The sequence below is a fragment of the Diabrotica undecimpunctata genome, chromosome 9, assembly GCF_040954645.1.
Source record: "Diabrotica undecimpunctata isolate CICGRU chromosome 9, icDiaUnde3, whole genome shotgun sequence".
NCBI classification, from domain to species: Eukaryota; Metazoa; Arthropoda; class Insecta; order Coleoptera; family Chrysomelidae; genus Diabrotica; species Diabrotica undecimpunctata.
This window is the reverse complement of record NC_092811.1, coordinates 33,974,782-33,998,102: the sequence shown is the minus strand read 5'-3', so window position 1 is coordinate 33,998,102 and position 23,321 is coordinate 33,974,782. Positions and strand designations below refer to the sequence as shown.

General features: G+C 34.8%; 1 protein-coding gene across 3 annotated transcripts in view; it reads right to left on the bottom strand.

Annotated features, from left to right (window-relative positions):
• Gpo1 (glycerophosphate oxidase 1) overlaps positions 1-23,321 on the bottom strand; it is a 156,058-nt gene that overhangs the window by 73,474 nt on the left and 59,263 nt on the right. For all 3 annotated transcript variants that reach the window (XM_072543155.1, XM_072543152.1, XM_072543153.1), the window contains exons 2-3: positions 10,925-11,045; positions 712-874 (exon numbers count right to left, since the gene is read on the bottom strand). In XM_072543155.1, coding sequence (XP_072399256.1) covers positions 712-874; positions 10,925-11,026 — 265 coding nt within the window. In that variant the 5' untranslated portion in view covers positions 11,027-11,045. The remainder of the gene's footprint in view (positions 1-711; positions 875-10,924; positions 11,046-23,321) is intronic.

The window sequence follows — 23,321 nt, the reverse complement described above, 5'->3', positions numbered from 1 at the left end:
GCAAAATAAAAATTTCATTTAAAAAACTCGATGTCGAGTTGGTCCGCTAGTCTTATATACTAAAACGCTAAGCCCTTTTCTTGTCCACCACTTTACTGAAAAACCATATTAGATAATTAAAATATTTTTTCAGAATATTATTAGTATTACGTATGAGATTGTCAAGATATACTTTTGGTACAAAAATTCACTTCCGGTTTTGAGATGACCGGAAGTTAAAATTTACTTTAAGTTTTAGACCCCACAATGTATATATGGATCGAAAGGTCTCGTCGAGACGAATCTAAATATGTACTTCCGGTTGCGATCCGACACCGGAAGTGACCCGAAACGCGCATAAAACGTCAAGATAGAGCAAATCTTTGTAACAAAAAACATTGTTTTCGACGAAATATTTCGTGATATTTAATACACTTTTTACTTGCATTAGTATTGATGAATGTTATGTATATTCTTGCTTATATTGTTTGTATTGATCTCTTAATTTTTCTCGCAAAATAAAAATTTCATATAAAAAACTCGATGTCGAGTTGGTCCGCTAGTCAAAATGTACTTTTATAAAGCTTTATCTCTTTATATTTGAAGCATACAGCATATACATTATAAAAACATGCCAACACTGCTAAACCGAAATTGTTTGTTACATGTTTGACATTTGCGGATATAATCAGCTTGTACTTTCGGTAAACTCAACCTTAATTAGAAAATTACCTCTTGTAGCAGCATCTAGAGCACATCCTGCTCCAGTGGCTCCACCACCAATAATAACGATATCAAATTTTTCGGATTGAAGTGATTTAATTTGATCAGCTCTCGTCGGCAGCACACGTTTTGGTTTCAAACTGGCTTCTTTAGCGCTGACAGCTGTAGGCCACTATAAAAAAAGTATTCGGATGTATTTATTTATTTCGAAAAATAAAAATAACTTTTTCCAAATTAAGCAAATAGATTGAATAAATTTATTAATTCTTAATAATTTCAAGAAGAAAAATAAAACACAATTATACTGAACGCCAAAATTAAGGCATAAATTTAAAATTATAATTTCAGTAATAATGAAAAAAAATTGTTTGTTCTTCTGTTCTTTAAGGTTGCTTCTAGAACATTTGAAATAAAAAATCAGAAATACAGATATGATAAAATCAGGGGAAATCCCCCACTCACTAAAAAGGGCCTCCATTATAGCCATATTAAAACCGGGAAAGGCAAATGATCAGCCTCAAAACTACCGACCGATTGCACTGCTGAGCTGTGTCTATAAACTGTTGGAACGATTAATCTACAACAGAATTAGTAATAACATATTTGAATTGATACCTATTGAGCAAGCAGGGTTCAGACCTAATCGCAGCTGCACAGATCAGATCCTATCCCTAACACATATTGAAGCAGGTTTTCAAAGAAAGCAAAAAACATCCGTTGCTTTCATTGACCTATCAGCTGCATACGACACCGTCTGGAGACAAGGACTAATCTGCAAACTAATCCGTGCCATCCCGTGTCAAAAGATAACTAGACTCATTGATAGCATGCTCACCGACAGACCTTTCCAAGTCACAATGGGCAACTCAAAAAGTGTCCAAATGAAGCTCAGCAATGGACTGCCACAGGGATCTGTTTTGGCACCCTTACTGTTTAATTTATACATCGCGGACCTACCTAGGACAAATTCGCAGAAATTTGGCTACGCTGACGACTGGGCCATTGCAGCAAGACATAATAACATGGCAGTTACAGAAACAATACTAACGGATGACCTTGCCATTATGGGAGAATACTTTCGCAAATGGAGGCTACGACCTAATGCGACGAAAACCGAAGTGTGCTGTTTCCATCTAAATAATGCCCAAGCCAACAAAAAACTGTCCGTTCACTTTGAAGACAGACTACTAACTCATAACTCAACACCAAAATATCTTGGAGTGACTCTTGAAATAACTTTAAGTTTTAAAGAACACCTACAAAGAACGGCAGCAAAACTGAAAACGCGAAATAATATAATCCAAAAGCTATGTGGTACCACATGGGGGTCCTCAGCCTCCGTACTCAGATCATCTGCTATCGGACTTGTATACTCGACAGCTGAATATGCTTCCCCAGTATGGCTCAATAGCAAACACACGAAGATTATTGACACCCAATTAAACCAGACAATGCGAATGATTTCAGGTACAATTAGACCAACACCCAACTATTGGCTTCCCATCCTGAGTCACATTCCACCGCCGAAACTACGAAGAAGTCACTCCCTTCTCAGAGAATATCGAAAAATCCAGTCTAACCATCAACTACCCATCCACCATGATAGGCGTGATATCGAAATAAACAGACTGCGCTCCAGATATCCTGTCATGTTAAGGGCCACCTCCTTACATCAGGAACATTTCGACCTCACCAACGCTTGGAGAAGACAATGGGAGCGCGACTCACCACAGGAAGCACAGCAAATGGCCTGTATCGATCAGAAACCGTCAGGCTTTGAACTGACCCGGAGTACATGGACAACGCTAAACAGAATAAGAACAAGAAGCGGTAGATGTGCTGACAGCTTACATAAATGGGGCAAAGCCCTTACTCCGGAGTGTGACTGTGGTGCGCAACGACAGACCGTCCGTCACATTGTTGAAGAATGCCCCCGAAGGCGGTTCCCTGGAGTTTTTGACGAGTTCCTGAATGCGACCGAAAATGTTTTAGACTATATTAATGCATTAGATGTTCGTTTGTAATACTCCATGTAATGTTTTATATCGCTTTTTAAATATGTGTTCTTATTGTATGCCATACGATAAATATAAATATGAAATAAAAAACTTTTTTTTACGAAAAATATATTGTAATACAACTACCTAACATCATAAATAGATGACGGAATTAAAATTTTTTTAAAAAATTGAAAAGTTCAAGAAAATTAAACGTGTAGAGAGTATTGCCTCCCCTGGCACTTCTTACTGCTTGACAATGATCTCTCATACCGAAAATTACCGTTCTTATTCTCAAATTTCAACTAATCGCGAAAACAGTTAGGTAGGTGTCGTAGTCGTCTTCCTACGATGTATCAAACATGTTCTATTGGGTTGAGGCCAAACCATGGAAGGAATCCCAACCTCCTGACGATATTGCTGCACAATTCTTGCAATGTGTGGCCTGGTTTTATCTTGCATAAGCATACTGCTTCTTCTTCTAGTGCCTATCCAATCTGTATTTTGTAAACTGCTGCTCGAAAAAGATTTGTTGTTGTTGTGTTGAACCACTACGTAGATTTTACTTACGCCAGAAAATCCTTCGCCTTCCTGGTCCTCGTTTTCCTTCTCCTTCTCGTAAAATTTGTTTTAAGTATTATTAGCATTGTCCGAATATCTGTGTTTAGCAGTGTATTTTAATCAAATACTACTAATTTATTTCAGGTAAGAATAATATCGAATAACGAAAATTATAATTGTTTCTTAGAATGTTGTTTCTTAAATAGTAAAATAATTTATATTGATACAAAAAGCACAAGGTTATTGTAGAAACATTAAAGATCAGACATATTACAAACATAATGACATGTTGAATTTTTTGGGAATCTTTTTCAGAATGAGTTGGGTATTATTTAATGATGATGTTAATGATGACGTACATCGCTAACTTAAAATCAAATATCCCAAACAAGTTGAGGCAAAATACAATTACTATTTATATAAATGATGGTAAATTATAAAGAATATAAAAATAACAATCAGGATAACAGGATATAATTAAAAAATAGTATTTCTTATTAATAAAATATGCCAATAACATAGTTTTCGTTGTTAATTTAGGAACGATCGAACTAGTAAGTGTCTCGGCATAAAAAATGCCTGAAAGCTTACGGTATGGACGGTAATATAGAAAAAAATTGATGACAATAAATACGATACTGAAACTGAAGGCAATTGAATGATACCATACCAGCAAAATATTTTAAATGTGGAGCGTGGAAGCCTCACTCATAAAATACTTCAAATATTAGTCCAAATACATAAAAATATTGGTATACAGTAAGTATACTCGCGATTATCCGAGCTAATTGGGACCGCGCATACCTCGGATACCGAAAAACTCAGATAACGCGTAGATCGGGTATTTGCTTAAAATAAACGAAAAATTCAAAAGTTATGATGTATGTAATTAGTTTATTATGTACAGTTGAAGTATATAAACCGGTATACAGAGTACATAGTTAAACTATATGGATAGGAAAACATTTACGTACTGGATCATCTTCACGATTTAAAAAGTCTGATATATTTCTGCGTCAACTTCTGGCCTCGAGGACAGCTCCAATTGCTTTAAATCCTTCGGAGTGAGATATTTTTTCGATTATCTCATATCTGTGTCATCCTCAGTGACATTGTGTGGGTTAACAATCATATCGACGACTGCATCATCAGTCAGTGCCATTTGTCGATCTTGCATAATCCACTCGTTGATGTCTCATTTATCGGCAATTCCATTGGTAACTGATTACCGAGGTCTACTATTTTACCAATACAGTTATTGTCTTTATCTTTTCTATCACCTTTCACTTCAATTTGAAAAAGCTTTCGCCATGACTTTTGCGAAGTTGTTACTCTCACATGATCCCACTCTGAAGCTATCCATTAAGACACATCATTAACGGTGATCTTTTAAGGGCACAGTCATCCAACTAGGTCAACAACACTTAAAGAAGCCTTCGACTAAAGTTTCGTTTTATAGCCTCTAAAACACCTTGGTCCAGAGGTTGAATGGGAGATGTGACGTTTGGTGGCAAGAAAACAGCTTGAATGTCACCGCTAGCCAACAAACTTGCATCTGGATGAGATGGCGCGTTGTCCAAAAGAAGAATAGCTTTTCTTGGTCAGTTTTTGTTTTTTAAGTAGGCCTTAAGAAAGCAAAAGAACTCTTTAAATCCAATCTTTAACAATTTGGCAATCCATCTACGCACTGCGTTGATTCCTGTACATGGTGGGTAGGCGGTTTACTTGAATATTTTTAAAAGCCCTTGTATTAGCGATTTTCCAATAAGTAGAGGTCTTAATTCTAAGGATCCAGAAGAGTTGCTACACATCAAAAGGGTTATTCGTTCTTTGCTTTTTTTGTATTTAGGCGCAGTTTTTTGACTTTGAGCTGACCAGTGTTTTGGTTGGAAGCATTCTGAAATGGAGCAACGTTTCGTTACAATTGAAGATTTGGTCTGACGTAAGGCCATGCTCTAAAATGAGATCTCTAAATTTTAAATCAAACGAATCTGTCGAGCTAACCATCAATTGCAGTAAAATTTTCCTCGCCTCACACTTTTATTAACTCATTGTTCAATATCTTTTCGTTTACGTCTCCAATCTCCCACGCTCTCTTTTCCAACACCTAGGTCAGCAGCAACTTTCTTTACTGACTCACTCTTATCCAAGCATTTTATAGCACTTAATTTTGTTTCTAAAGAAATCACAACTCGTTTACGTTTTAAACTCATATTGTACTTCAAGTTACGTAGAAACTACACAAAGAGAAGACATGAATGAACTTAAGTAAGAGTTTACAGTGGGACGAACAGAACAGCTAGCTGTGATGACTCAAACTGACGGGTGGTGGACTGGGTGGGGAGGTGGCCAGTAGAAGCATAATGGCTAGAACCAAGTACTTGTTTTTTAATTAAAAGTTTTTGAGTTTCTAACAAAAAAAGGTGATCCATGGAAGGTATTCGGGATGAATTCAATAAGCAAATATTGTTGATGATCACAGATATTGTTAGAAATTTAATAATGAATCCGAAGCGGAACTCAAAAAAGAGAAAAATTTGGGTGAGAAATTGGATTGGTAGGCGACAAAATCTTGGAGTAATTTTTTATTTTGGCCTTTACCTCCTTTATAGTAATACCTTCACCCATTTCCTCTTGAATTTTTGTGTAAGCATTGTCACGGGCTATTTTATTTTTATATAAGTAGAGATGATTTAGAATTCAAAAGACACTCTATTTCTCTATATATAGCAATAAATTTGATGGTTTTTTCATCACCCCAATGAAACACTTTTTAAATTAATAAGTTTAAAAATAAAACAATTAATTTTTTCCAATAAAATCCTTTATAAAAAGGTATATAAAAAACCCCGTCGGGCTATGTTAAAAAGACAAAACGTTTTCGGAATAAGTATTCCATCATCAGTGTCCTAAAATATTTAACCACTTAATTAAAAAGAACATGAAAAGATTTAAATTTTGACTAAGGTTAATGTGAAATGTGGTTAATACTTACAATATATTACATGAATGTAGCCACTAAATATGAGGGTAAAAACCCTTTAAAAATTAATATGTAAAGTTTAGTTTACATTATGTCGTGTTTACAAATAGGATGGTAAAGTTACCGTTGGATTGGTAACATGGCGACATATGACTCTACATAAAGTTGCAAGTCCTGAGACGGTATGTCTACGAGGACTTTATTAAAGCCCTTTATTCTTTTCACCCTAGATTGAAAAATCTCTCTTCAGTTACCTTCGACAATAATGAACTTCATCTTCTAAACCTAGGTCTCAAATACTCCATTCCTCGTAAGGTTTCAGAAAAAGACCTTCAGAGTCTCTCCATTGAGATAGATATTATTATCCAAAACCTCTCAGTCCCGTTAAATAAAAAAACTTCAATCAGAAACTCTTGCTTCAATACCATCAACAAATTTAAAAACAAAAATTATGCTTCTAATTCTTCAACAGTACTTAATACCAACACACCCTCATCTTCCAACTTTTCTTCCAACATACAAAATTTTCATTGAACATCCAATTTTCATTCAACACCCAATTTTCATAAGCTGTCTCAAAACAAACGCAATGAACACCTCAAGACCCTACATTCCATCAAGAAGAAAATCAAATCCAATAACTTAATCATCAGCAAAGCTGACAAAGGTAACTGTCTAGTGATTCTAGATCAAACATCATATAATAATAAAGTTTTAACTTTCCTTAATAATAATAACTTCACTTTACTTGCAACAGACCCCTCTAAAAAGTTCATAAACAAATTAAAAGATAACATTAAACATTTTACAGACTTCTTCTCTGAACATTTTACACCATATTATAAAATCCCAAGTAACCCTCTGACACCCAGACTGTATGGTTTACCTAAGATACACAAGGAGGGCATTCCCATTCGTCCAGTTGTTAGTTTCATAAACACTCCAGTCTCCATCCTATCAAAATTTATATTGAATCTAATTAACAATATGACGAACTTCACCCCTCGATTCTCAGTCAAAAATACTAGTCATCTAGTCAATAATTTACAACACATTAATCTTCACCCCAACATCACTATGCTTTCATTTGATGTTAGCAATCTATTCACCTCTGTCCCCAAACTAGAAACAATTAATCTGGTTCACTCTCTTCTAAGAGCCAAATCCATTACCTCATCTACCTCTAACTACATTATCCAACTATTACAACTTTGTTTAGATCAAGATTTCTTTGTTTTTAACAACAAATCCTATAGACAACCTGATGGCTTAGCCATGGGCAGCTGTCTCTCCCCTCTATTAGCTGATGTATTTATGGATCATTTAGAATCCACACAGATTATGAAAAACCCTGAAATACTACACTGGTTTCGCTATGTTGATGACTGTTTAGTCTTCATTTCAGGTAATTCCAATTCAGCTGAACTTTTACTTTCTAAAATCAACCAAATTCACCCCAATATCAAGTTCACCATGAAACTAGAATCTTCCATGTCAATTAATTTTCTTGATCTCACCATTACCAGATTAAATGACCACTTCGACTTCAGTATCTATAGGAAACCCACACAGACTGACCACGTAATTCTATTTTCATCCAACCATCCCATGTCACATAAATACGCAGCTTTTCATAGTTACATCCATCGCCTAGAAAGCATTCCACTATCAGATTTAAACTACAAAAAAGAACTAAATATACTCAGACAAATAGCAGTCAACAACGGATATGATCACAACATCATCAATAAACTCATTCATAAAAAACGCCTTAAGACAGTGCAGGAGACTGCGCTCCCCAGAGACCTTACCACCAAGCCCAACTATGTTTCACTCCCATTTTATCATGAAAGTCTTTCTGGAGATATTCGGAATCTCATCCAACGTTCGGTTGAAAACACCAATGTTTCTTTCAAAGTACCCAACAATTTGGGACAACATATTTCTAATTCCAAAGATCCTATCAATTACATGAACCGGAGTGGAGTATATAGACTTAAATGTTCAGATTGCAATGCCACCTACATAGGTAGAACATGCAGATCTCTTTCTTCACGCTCTCTAGAGCACATAAAAAGAGAAAATACTTCCACTTTCTCTCAACATCTCAAAGAACACAATCACACACTCAATATCCCAGAAGACGTTTCACTTATCCACAATATCTCCCAAAAAAAATTTCCTCAAATTAGATTTATACGAAGATCTTGAAATTCTTAAAGAAAAACAAAAAAGCCCAAATTGCGTTAATCGTCATGTTTCATTCAATCGAGATTTTCTCCCTCTCCATCGCCAACTATTCTCCTAACCCACATCCCCAATTTACTTCTACAATAAAAATCTATATTCATGATTAGTTCACCTAATACTCATCTTCATTAGTTCACTCTAAAAACCTTCCTTCCAATAAATCTTACTCTCCATCTATCCTACTCTATTCTTTTCAACCCAACTTCATATCTTAACCACTATACCCAATTTTTTCCATGCTTCTTTTTCGACACTTCCAAATTTACATTAGATCATCCGTCATCCCTCCCCCTTCCAGATTATGAAATTCTCATTTTTCTTTTCTACACAACTCCCTCAGGGTTTGGTTTTCGGTCCTCTGGGGACCTCAGCCTTCTGTAGTCTATCCGCTTATCACAACTTTCTCAATAACACCTTAATTTTCATTCTCTTTACTCAAATTTAACAGAGCCACCTACAACAATTTTATTTTACTATTATAGTCAATATAGACCAACAGTTCATTCAACTTACCAACTTATAACTTAATCTTTTATTTCCTATGTACCTAGTGTTGCTTTATAACAGATAGGGCCTTTTCTCAAGTTATAAGTTGAGTACATTACGATCAATATATTACAAAACCACTCCCAACCATCAATGTTTGTCCATTTCATATACTTGTCAACACACAAAATATAACTACATCACTCAGTCTGTTAACACCTAATCAGATTTTTATATTCATGAACTTGTAACTCAAGAAGTTTTACATTTACCACACTACTAAATGTTGTTTTTTGACATACAGGGCCTAATATAATTGAGTTATAAGTCAATTTTTACATGAACTTTATATTACAATAGTTTTATTTCATTCATTGAATAACAATCTCACATTAAATATATTAATTCCTATACTTCTCAAGAACCAAACTTTCCACCTGTGTCTAGTTTCCATTTTCCAGGTACCAAATGTTATTGAAACATAAAGGGCCTTATATTAGTTGGTTGCCTAACTATAATCACATAATTTTCTCATCACAATTTCATCTCATATACATAACTTAAAACAACATTGATGGCTGATACTGTTATAATTTTTTAATTTTATTTCAACTTTACCAATTTAAATATATTACTTCATATATTAACGGTGGCTTCTGTCTTAAATAGACACATACAGTTACACTGACTGCTCTGTCATGACTTCCGTCATAACCTGTTGAGATTGTCATTTCAATCAGTTGCTTTAATAAAGTCCTCGTAGACATACCGTCTCAGGACTTGCAACTTTATGTAGAGTCATATGTCGCCATGTACCAATCCAACGGTAACTTTACCATCCTATTTGTAAACACGACATAATGTAAACTAAACTTCACATATTAATTTTTAAAGGGTTTTTACCCTCATATTTAGTGGCTACATTCATGTAATATATTGTAAGTATTAACCACATTTCACATTAACCTTAGTCAAAATTTAAATCATTTCATGTTTTTTTTAAATAAGTGGTTAAATATTTTAGGACACTGATGATGGAATACTTATTCCGAAAACGTTTTGTCTTTTTAACATAGCCCGACTGGGTTTTTTTATATACCTTTTTATAAAGGATTTTATTGGAAAATTTTTTATTATATGGTATACAGCCAACTACAGGAACTTAGTTTCCTTGTGGAAATTAATTTTTATCACCAACACAACAAAAGTGACAATTCTCTGATAGCTACTGGCATACCCGTAGCGGTAGAACGCGTTCACACATACCCGTGACACTCCCCACGCCCACGCAATGCGCATTGCTTCTGACAGCATGCTACTAGCAAGAAAAATCAAATTCTTTGTGATTAGCTAGCATGCCAGTTAACGTACACACTTGCCACTCTTGCCAGTTTGGGGACAGTAGCTGGTGCTTGATAGATACTGGTATGCCATTGTGCTAATCTCGGGCTTTACACTTGATAGTAACTCATCTCTTCAGCGTACCAACAGGCAGAGCGCATTCTCGCTCTACAAGCTAATTTATTACATAAATTTTTCTTTTCAATAACTACCTCGGTTAATCCAGAGGCTATGTCTCTCTGAGACAGTCCTGCCAGTCTTTGCTCAAAAAAAACTTTTCCCCTTGCACATCTGTTGAACCCACAAAAGGTATATTTTCATTTTTGAATGCAAAATTTAGTTTATTTATTTTCGTTCAATTTACAACTAAAGCAAATAACCTATAACGTACCGAGCTGTGTTATTTGATTCTTTTATCGGTTTGTTTAATTTCAATAAAAACCTTTATTCTTTGCAACAATAACAAGTTTTTTCAAAAGTAACAAATATTAGTTTGAAATACATGGTGATTTCATATAAGTTTGGTTGTGTGTAGGTGAGTATACACATATTAACAATCTTTTAATGTTAAATTAATAAAAATGTTATTGAAAGCCCCACTTACTGGTTGTTTGCCGTCATCTCGTAGAAGATAATACGTCGCAATTCCAGCTCCTATAGTTCCTGTTATGCCGCTTACTGCGATCTTTTTAAATCTTGAAGCCATTTGAAGTTCTGGTTGTTACCTTAAAAATAAAAATAAAATAGCGTTAAGACGAATAATCCTGTAATTACCAAAATTGGAGATTTTGTAAGACAAATATTTTGTTTTGATAAGATTTAGTGACAATGATGACATAAACGTCTGTTTTAATTCTTCTTTTAGATTTTTAGAGATGTTACGATTGAAGCCGACCAATTTTATATAAAACAGTTTAAAGTGCCTTTATAGTATTTAATACTTTAATAAGTTTTAATAATGTTCATGTGCTATAATTTTAATTCAATACTTTGATTTTAATAACAATTTAAATTTTAAATTACGCGGTTTTTATCTCTCAAACTTTGAGTAAGTCTAATTGGTTACCTGCAAATGAAAATTAAACGAATACAACATAACACACATAACATAACAAAGAAAAAAAAAGAAAAAGAAAATGTGAAGAAATAGAGCAATTGCAGGCAAAAGATGATATTATGATATTTTTAATGTACATAAAAAAGTGAAAGAACTTGCAGGTACACAAAAACGTAAGCAGCCAAATACTCTGTATAATGTCAACGGAAACATAATAACAGAACTAGAAGAACAGTTGAAGACATGGAAAAACTATATTGAAGAACTCTTTGCAGATGATAGACAACAATCTGAGCTAAGTAACATACAAGGAGACGAAGGTCCAGAAATAACGGAAGAAGAAGTAATGTACGCACTAAAAAGAATGAAAAATGGTAAAGCCCCAGGTCCAGATGAAATACCAACGGAAATCTTTAAACTAATAGAAAAAGACTCGATACACATTTTAGTTAAACTTTTCAATAGCATTTATACATCAGGAAAAATACCACAAGAATGGCTTTTATCCACCTTTGTTACTATACCAAAAAAGATGAATGCCAAACAATGCAGTGATTACCGTACAATCAGTCTGATGAGCCATGTACTGAAAATATTTCAGAAAATTATACACTCTAGAGTACACAGAAAACTGGAAATGGACAAGAGAGGCGTTGTTTGCACTGAACGTTATGTCTCAAAGATGTCTTGATATAAATCAAGATGTATTCATGTGTTTCATAGATTACAACAAGGCCTTTGATAAAGTGCGGCATGATCACCTAATCAGACTCCTGACAGAAAAGAATTTAGATAAACGAGACATCCGACTAATAGCAAATATGTACTACAATCAGAAAGCAGTAGTGAGAGTAGAGAATAATACCACTGAAGAAATTGAAATAAAGCGAGGTGTGAGACAAGGGTGTATACTGTCACAAACCCTGTTTAATCTCTATTCCGAAGACGTAATGAATAGAACACTCTCTGAGCAATCCGTAGGTATTAAAATAAATGGTGTTAGATTAAACAATCTGAGATTTGCCGACGACACCGTTCTGATCGCAGAAACACTTGAAGAGCTACAGACATTGGTGAATAAGATAGCAGACTGCAGCGAAGAATATGGACTATCTTTGAACATAAAGAAAACTAAATTTATGGTAATATCGAAATCAACACAAAATGTCCAAAATTTATATTTACACAATAAAATTATCGATCGAGTTAGCAAATACAAATATTTAGGCACTTTTATAAATGAAGACAACGATAGCTCAGCAGAAATCAAAATAAGAATAGAAAAAGCCAGATCCATATTCACTAAAATGAAGAGAGTGTTCTGCGGAAGAGATTTGAGCCTTGAAATGAAACTTCGCCTGATGAGATGTTAAGTACTTGAAAAAGATTGATACCAAAATATTAGAGGCTTTTGAACTGTGGATGTATCGCAGAATCCTGAGAATATCATGGACCGAGAGAGTCACAAATGTCGAGGTCTTGAGAAGAATGAATAAAGAAAAGGAAGTCATACTTACGATCAAAAAACGAAAACTGCAATACTTGGGACACATTACAAGAGGCGAAAGATATGAACTGCTTCGAATAATTATGCAAGGGAAAATAGCAGGAAAAAGGTCCATAGGAAGAAGACGAAACTCCTGGCTAAAGAATCTACGGGAATGGTATAGCTGTAGCAGCAACGAATTGTTTCGGTCAGCAGTTTCGAAAATACGTATAGCCCTGATGATCGCCAACCTTCGGAACGAAGATGGCACTTGAAGAAGAAGAAGAACATAACACTCTGGATAGCTATGGTAGATTATGAGAAGGCATTTGACTCCATAATATATAAAAATTATTAAGTGTATATATGACAACGCAATATCGCAAGTAAAAACAGGAAGGGGTTAGACAAGGAGATTCACTCAAGCTATTTACTTTAGCTGTAGAAGATATATTCTGAACTTTAGAATGGGCAAATAAAGGAGTGAAGATAGTCAGCGAAAACTCAGTCTCAGGAATCACCTGAGATGATGTGTTAACAGCTAAATACAAAATCAAAAGAAATAGTACTAAAAATAATTTTAGCTAAAACTACATTGTTAACAAATACGAGTATATCTGAGGATATAACTGTGGGCAATAATAATATAGAAAAGGTTGAGTCGTATATATACTTAGGACAAAAAATCGAATTAACAAAGCTCAATTTAAAGGCTGATTTAAATAGATGTTCCTTAGCATATGCAGCATTCGGCAGATTACAAACAGTATTTAAATCAAACTTACCAAACACTTTAAAGGCAAAAACTTCCGATCAGTACATGTTGCCGATACTAACATATAGAACTGAAACATGGGCTTTTAACAGCAATATGGCCACAAACCGCAAGTGACTCAATGAGCTACGGAACAGAGAATGCTGAACATTAAGCTCAGCCATCGCAAGTCCAATGAAGAAATAAGAAGACGAACAAAAGTTACATATGTAATCCAGAAGATTGCCATGTTAAAATGGAACTGGGCAGGACACATAGGAAGAACGTACACATGGAAGACAACCGTTGGACGAAGCAAGTTATTGAATGGAAACCAAGAGGAGTAGAGGTAGACCTCAAACCAGATAAACTGATGACATCAAGCGAATGTATGTAAAAAACAACAACAGAAATGAACGGACACACGTAAGGGAGGTTTACATCAGACAATGGATGGAATAGCTGTTGATGATGATGCTGATGAAATTGGATTGCCAGCGGGAACACAACTTCTTTAACTATATGGTATACAGCTAACTCCCGGGAATTATCCATTTTTAAGCTTGTAAATTCTTAAAAAAACTAGGTGTGAAATCCCTCCATCTTTTAGGTGGTCTTCCTGGAGGTCTTGAACCGGGCGGGTTATTTTCTAGGGCAATTTTTGGGAGTCTATTCTCATCCATTCGTCTTACATGATTGTACCACATCCTCTTACGCTGCCTTCCCCATCTTACAATATCCTGAATTTTGCACTGCAACGTTTGTATTTCTCACCCTGTCTCTTCTTGTTTTGCCCACTATTGTTCTTAGGGTTTTCATCTCGGCAACCCTTAGCATCTGTTTCGTTTTGTTGGTATCTTTGCGCACTTCTATGCCATATGTCATGATCGGTCGTATGCAAGTTTTATAGATTCTAATTTTACTATCTGTGCGCATACCTATACGGATTTGACCAGACTATCTCCCGCAGACACCCCGACAATGCGGATGCTTTGTTGATCCTTAGGTCCATTACTGGGTCGTGTCTGCTTGATATATCTATGCCCAGATATCTGAATTGCATCACCTGTTCTATGGGGTTGTTCTCAACCACTAACTTACATCTGAGCGGATCTTTTGCTATTGTCATACATTTAGTTTTATTTTGTGGAAATGGTCATATTTACTTGGCGGCTTATTTGAAAATACAAGAATATTAATTCTAACAAATTTAATGATCTATTTTAACCTGATACACCTGCACTATTATCAAACGTTTGGTTTTTGCATAGCCTCTTATCTTTTTATTTCTCTTTGAAAAATATAGATTTTATTTATTTTAACAGACCTGTGTTATTTATAACTCCATACGATATGACTTGCTTCCTTAGAAGATTATTCACTAAAAGCAAATGTTCATTACAGCATTCATATTTTCTAACATAAAGATTTCTTGTTTCGATAGATTATATTGGAAGACTAGCAAGAAAAGCTGTCTTCACTTCTGACCAAAAAGCCAGCATAGTGAAATACTTGAAGACTTCGGCGAATATGTACTACGGGTTGACACCTCTACAGTTCAGAAAAGTTTCGTTCGAATTTGCAGAAAAACTGAATATTCACCACAGATTTAACACGACAAGCAGGGTAGCTGGTAAAGATTGGCTATAAGGATTTTTAAAAAGAAATCCATTCATTTCAATACGGAAACCTGAAGAAACTAGTCTTAACCGAATAAAAGGCTTCAAAAAGACCCAGGTGAAAACATTTTTTGAAAACGTTGAAAATGTGATGGAAAAATTTTAATTTACACCCAACAATATTTATAATATGGACGAAACAGCCATTACAACCGTTCAAGACACCAACAACATTTTATCAGCAATAGGGCAAAAGATATAAAATTGGACATAAAAGTTCGTTTACTAAAATGCTACGTATTCTCCGTTCTTGTATATGGAGTGGAGTCATGGACCTTAACTGAAGCATCATCGAAGAGACTCGAAGCATTTGAGATCTGGTGCTATAGACGCATGTTGAGGATTTCCTGGATAGACAGAGTTACCAACGAAGAAGTACTACATAGAATGGGTAAAGAGCGCGAACTAGTCGTAACCATAAAACGTCGCAAACTAGAATACCTGGGCCATATAATGCGCAATAAACAACGATATGACCTACTTCGGACCATACTTCAAGGTAAAGTGCATGGGAAAAGAGGTCCAGGACGAAGAAGAATATCCTGGCTGCATAACCTGCGAAAATCGTTTAACTTAACCACTACCGGACTTTTCAGGGCAGCAGTCAACAAAGTCAACAAAGAATAGCCATGTTAATGTCCAACATCCGTAACGGATAGGCACCATAAGACGATAAGAAGAAGAAGGACAAAAGAGATAGGAGCTGTATGGTGAAAGGGTACAAACCATTACAGTTATTTGTGGATTCAACAAAGAAACTTTTCTTTGTTGTCGGGATATAAGGTTAGAACTACGCCTGAGAATGCTTCGATGTTACGTGTTCTCTACTCTTCTTTATGGCTTGGAAGCGTGGACACTAAAACAAGTCCATCTGAATAAGTTGGCCGCCTTTGAATTTTGGTGTTACAGAAGAATCTTACGAATATCATGGATTCAAAGAATGTCAAACGTGGAAGTAACTAGAAGGATAGGAAATGAGGCGGACATAATATTAACTATCAAAAGACGAAAACTTGAGTACTTAGGACATGTGATGAGAGGGCAAAAATACGCATTATTACAACTTATTATGCAAGGCAAAATCCGAGGAAAGCGAAATGTGGGAAGACGAAGAATATTCTGGCTTAAGAACTTAAGGGACTGGTTTGAATTCAGTAGTGCAGAACATTTTAGAGCGGCAGTCAACAGAGTCCGCATAGCTATGATGATTTCCAATCTTCGATAGAAGATGGAACTTAAAGAAGAAGAAGAAGTGGATTCAACGCTACAGGGACTTCTACGAATGACACCACTTCTGGAATGAAATGGACCACCTAGATCTCTTTACAAATGTTCCAAAAACAGCTGGACTAATGAGGAACTGTTTATTCAGTGGTTAAAACATTTTAAAAAGTATGCCAACCCTAGAGAAAATGAACCAGTTTTAATAATTTTAGGCAACCATATTGGTAGCCATATCACCCTACAAGCTTATGAGTATCACAAAGAAAACTTCATAACGATGCTGTCGCTGCCTCTCCATTCATCTCATCGCCTACAGCCTTTCGATGTCGTTTACTTTGGACCTCTCAAGAAGGCCTATAACAGGGAATGTGATCTTTTCATGAAAAACCATCCAACCGAATTACGGACCAAATAACCAGACCAAATAACGCCAGAAAGATGCACTCGCAAATTTTGACGTTAACACCATTCAAAGACGAGCTAGAACAAAAGAAAGAAAACGTGAAGAGCTGTTAAAACTGAAAGAACGAAAACAAAATTTGAAAAAATGTGTTCTTAAAGTTGGGAATTATGTTAAAAGAAAACTATTTGATTCATCTGATTCTGAGGTTTACTGTCCAAATGAGGGCGATTTATGACAGGAATCTGGAGACAGGGACTCAGCGCCCATCGATGACTTTAAACTTGAAGATAATCTACCCAAAGAGTTTGGGCCTGGAAGATCTATCGCAACAAATTAACGTAGGTGGTTTTCTTCTTGTGACAGTTTCAAATGAAAAAGCAAAAAAAATTTTCCGACTTAAGTGGTTAAACTGAGGAAGAACTCTATTTCTGTAAAGTTTATGCGTGCATATAGGGGTCAAGGGCACAGATTTGTTTTCTCAGAAGTAGATGACATGAGTTTCATTAGTAAACATGACATTGTGGGTAAACTTTATAAGTAAGTTTGAAAAGCTGAGCTATGGTAAAATAATGTTCGAATGATTTGCTATGTTAATTTATTTTTGTTATTTGTTAATATGTAATGCAATTGACATTAAACAACCGAAAAATAGAACAAGTGAAGACATACACATACCTTGGAACTACAGTCAACACAAAATGGGACCAGTCAACAGAAATAAGATCACGAATTGAAAAAGCGCGAAACGCGTTCAACAATATGAAAAAGTGGTTCACAAGCAAAATCTCAATGGAACTAAAATTAAGACTGGTCAAGTGCTATGTCTTCCCGGTCTTGTTCTATGGAGCAGAGGCATGGACCACAACGGAAGCCACCCTGAAGAAACTAGAATCCTTTGAGCTGTGGATATATCGCCGTATTCTTCGGATATCCTGGACAGACCACATCACTAACGTGGAAGTAATGCAGAGAATAGGCAAAAGCAAAGAAATAATCTTCACCGTAAAGAAACGGAAGCTTGAGTACTTCGGACATGTCATGAGGCATACTAAGTACCGGCTGCTACAGTTAATAATCCATGGAAGAATCGACAGTAGGAGAGGACCGGAAAGAAGACGACACTCATGCATGCATAACCTGCGACAATGGTTCGGACTAACATCGACCGAACTGTTCAGAGGTGCCGTAAACAAAGTAAAAATAGCCTTGTTAATAGTCAACGTCCGAAACGGATAGGGCAAAGGAAGAAGAAGAATAATAAACGATATTTAATGTATCATTGTTCTTATTGAGCTATTCTGATAAAAGACCGCCGTTTCCCCATACAGTGACTGCCATTACCCGACATCAAAGGCTAATACCAGTCAATGAGCTGTTTTGATTTTTATCATAAAACATGAAATTATTATCGCTTTATGAACCCAATTAGAATTTAACATAGCCAAATAACAAACAAACAGATTTCACTGGAAACCTAAATAAAATATGATTTAACACATCACTCACAGTATTTCTCCCTTCAGTTACCGTCATTTCCCCGTTCTCCCCCACTTTCGGGATATTTTGGTTTATTTTGCCACTTCATATTGCATAATTTTAACCTTTTTGGACCTTTAAAAATCGCATGTATCAGATCAGTAATAATAACTTTTCAGTACAAACAACGCAACATATTTTCTCCTGATCATAATTCAGCAAAAACTCTATAAAAAAATATCGAATTTTCATGACCTGTTAATTTTCAAGGTCCATTTCTTATTCTGAGTGATTATGTCCCATGTTGAGGTCAACCGACATTTTATTATCTTTCTTTAACTTTCACTAAGTTTCCTCTATTTTTAGTTTGTGCCAGATAAAAAATAACTTATTGAATTTCGTCGACGATATGACTCACCCAAGGTTGTACGTAAATACCGCGGATATAATAATCATTTATATAAAAAAACGGGAAGTATGTAATTAACATTAGGTTAGGACTCCACTTGCGATTTTAGTGAAGCGATTTTTTAATGCAAAAATATATCTCGGTGTTTAAAAAAAATGTATATGCAAATGTAGCCTAAACGCTTGCAGCGGTGGAAAAAGTGCAATCCGTTCTATTTTCGATTCGATTTAACTGTCACTGCGATACAGTAAACTACATGAATATACCAGGGCAGGGTAAAAAGTTCTCTGCTAATCCATACGTCAGACCACTATAAATAAAATACTTTCCGTTTTTTTATATTGACACATTGGTTGCAAGAGTCAATATTAAATAATGTGTGTTACATAATGGTCTAAAGTATTTCTGTTATGGATTTTTAACTAAATGAATAAATGTGTTTAAATTATGTGTGCAATTAATGACAGGCTGTTGATGCAAATTTTTATATGTAAAATTAGATTCTAATAAAAAGTACAAAAGTCCTTTGAGCATTACTTTATAATAATATAACAAAGAATATTCATTATACCGGAGTTTACCCAACACGGGAACTACTTCCACAAAAACTGTATTAGAGACAATTTGTAGCTGAAGTTGTGTCTCTTTGAGAAACGTACTCTTGTAATTAAAAAGTAGCAGTTTTAAAGGTTCTAGATCGTTTGTAATGTGAAAGTTTAAATTTAGCATTTTTTAGACAAATTTCAAATGCCTCACATTTGTTGCCAAAACTCAATACCAAAATTTCAGGCTATATATTTTAAAGATTGGCATCTAATAATGAAAATCCCATAGTGACCAGTTAATGGAAGTGATAAATATTATTGATCTCATGAGAATCGTAAAAAATGGTAAACAACAATGGTATTTAACAACTTTATAGAAATTAAATTCATTTGCTACAAAATAAAAAAATTTCATACAAAATCTGCTTTCTTCACCTTTAAAAGGCATTTTGATTTTTGTCAATAGGACACTCTGATCAAAAGATATCAAATTTTTACAGTAGAGTTCATATACATTTTATTTAAAATTGAGGCAGTTTTTTGCAAAAACCCCATATGCCAGTTTTTTTCGGAAATGGACTTACGCCATATATGGATTGAAGTACTAAATATTTACGTTCCTTGCGTAAGAGAATTCCATTAGGCGATTCCGCATAAACCCCATATGTCAAGCGCAATTTCCTGCAAAAACCACAGTTGTTAACGACTGTTGTTGGTGTTTTTTGCAGGAAACTTTATCGCTTGACTGTCAGTAGGTTTTTATAGGTTAACATTCCTTCGAATAGTTGTGTTGTGTGATTTTATAAGTAAACACCATAAACCAATTTAGTAAAATGAGTTTTATAATCAATACAAGTAACAATGAACTCGAACGACAAAGTTCAAGTGGCAATGTGCCATTAAAAAAAAGGAAGGTGCTGAGACGTACAGAGATAAAACAGGCAAGAGAGAAGGAACAAAAACATGTTAATTATAAGGGTATAGAAAAAGCACAAGTACAAATGGGTCCCAATTGCAGGTACGTTATACATATTAATTGTAAAATGATGAGTGAAACATTTATATTCCTTTTAGGTGTTCACGGTTTCAATATTATTCTAAAATTATTGATGAAGAGAAATCTCGAGTTTTCGATCACTTTTATGCTTTCGAAACTAAAAACGAGCAAGATAGTTATTTGGCAGGTAAAATTAATCGCTTTATTTAAACAATTAAAATATTAACAAGTATATTTCATTGTAGGGCTAATATCTTATCACATTCCAAAGCAAAGAAGTCGAAAAAACGCTGAAATTTGGGATGTTTTACTAACAGAAGTAGAAAATGAGCGCCAAGCCAAGGTAATGTTCCGCAAACGCGCAAAGACCAACATTCTGTTGCCTATAATTATAAAAAAAAGGTTGGAAAAAAGAAAAGAACCAGTATGTGTTCATGGAATAACATATGAAAGGGTTCGAAGGCTACAAAAACATGTCTTTAATGGTGGATCAGCACCAAAGGATAAACGAGACAAGCATTCAAACCGACCAAATAAAACGGCAAAAAATACATTGGCTTTGATTAAGAGCCATATCAAATCTTTTAAAAACCGACAGTCTCATTATTCAAGAAGAAAAAATCCGAATACCTACTACCTTCCTGAGACGCTATCTGTGAAAAAGATGAATAAAATATTCATAGCAGAACATCCCGGTCTAAAGTCTTCTTATAAAATATATTGGAAAATATTCCATACCGAATTTAACCTTAAATTTGGCTTACCGAGAAGTGATACATGTGGTACTTGTGATCGGTATCAAAGTAAACTATTAGCTAGTTGTGACGATCCAGAAGACATCCGGAAATTAAATATTGAGAAAGAACCCCACTTACGGAAACCTGAGAAGTTTTATGAACTAAAAAGAAAATATAAATTAAAACTTTTGACTATATGCAAAACCTTCCCATACCACATATACGTACCAATGCAGTATTCTATGCTAGGCAGCTATGGTTATACGTATTTGGTGTGCACATTGATGGAAATAATACTGTAACTATGTTCTCTTACGATGAAACCATTGGAAGAAAGGAACAAAATAAAGTAGATTAATTATTGTTCCAATATTTACGATCTAATGAGGTGACGACAAAGAATCCTATCCTAATAAGCGACGGATGCCCGGACAAAATGAAAACTATGTTCCTATGAAATTTTTGTACCTACTTGCTTGTCCATGGTTTACACATGTTTGAAACTATCACACATGTATTTCCTATTCGAGGCTATTCATTTTTAAGTTGCGACCAAGATTTTTCATTGATTGAAAAGCATAAAAAATCTGAAACCGTCGAAATGCCTAAAGAATGAGACAACGTAATCAAGAATGCTAGGAGCAAACCATCACCGTTTACCGTAACTGATGTTAATCAGTCTATGATATTTAACATTTCAAAAGCAGTAACTCCATTTTTTTTTTAGATAAGCTCGTCCTCCAGTGAAAATCAAAAGTGCGCGAATGTTGAGATATTCAGTTGATGAACCTGGGGTTGTTTTAGTAAGACAGACTTATACAGGAACCTGGAAAAATCCCTTATAAGAAACAAACGTGGTATACCGAAAGAGTTTGAATTTAAACCGTTATATAGTACGCGTTTGGATATTCCTCAGGGAAAAAAAGAAAACCTTAGAGATTTAACCCAATATTTGAAAAAAAAAACAGTCATCAGTTTGAAAAGATTACCGATTCAGACGAAGACGATAACAGCAGTGGTGTAAGTGATGAAGACTAAATATTTTGTTAATTAATGAAAATTTCTTGCAAAAACCCCATATGTCAAATGCATAAATGTCCTTCATAAAAACCAATGAAAAAACTAATGTAATTTATATTATAAACTGTGTGTAATCACCAAAATAATAAATCACTAATTTGAGAATTTCTGTAAACTTAATACGGTACAATTAAATAACTTTTTTTTAAATATCTTTAATGTTGTAAATAATGACAAATGGGGTTTTTTCAAAGAACGTCTCAATTGATTTCGCTCGCGTACCTGACATTGAAAATCCCCGGTCGCTTCACGCGTTGTTTTTAAGAGAACGGTTTATTCTACAGAAAAAGTGCTTATTATAATTTTTGTTCAAAATTATCTCAGCTACATTTTTTATTTGAAACATTTTTTTCTACGGCGTACATATTTTTCTTAGATCGATTTTTTCCATTTTCCCCCCATACAGAGGGGCATTTTAGGGTGAAGCCGAGTGGTAAAAGTGGTAAACTTTTTTTCATCTATTTTTGGGTCCTAAAATTGACATTCTCAGCAAAATTTAGCTTGTTCGTATGATTTTTAGAGGTTCAGTGCCATTTTCTTCTCCGACGACTGGAGTATAAAAGATCTCCCCCAATTTTTAATGCTTCTCACACTATTCCATATTTGCCTGGGGTTCGATGGGTTTTCATTGTCTTCATGCCCCTTTGATTTCTAATTTTGTTATATCGGGTATTAAATCTGATCCTTGGTGTAGTACCCAGTTTTTACTGTAATTGGAGGTTGCGTATTTTTATCTTTTTATCTTGATCTAGTTCTCTGTGTAGAACTCTTCGACTATTGTTAATATTTCATCTCTATTCGTATTTTGTTCTTCAGCTCTGTTTCTTAGTTTGTTAATTTCTATTTTTTTTACACGTTACTTCTCTAAACTTTCATGTCCTTGCTTTGATCTATTGCTTGTTTAGTTTTTTCTAATTTCTAGTTTCCTATGCCTTTGCGTATTGCCTTTGTGATCGTCTTATTTATTTTATTCAACGCTTCTTTACTTATATTGTTATCTCTTTTCATCTGTCGCATTTTATCTATAAGGGTTTTCGTAAGTTGACTTGGTTTTTTTATCCTTTTTGTTGGTTGGACAATATTTAGTTTGAGCCTGTTGCATTGTGTTGACTATTTGTTTGTTCAATACATTGATGTCTGTTGTTGTTGTGTCT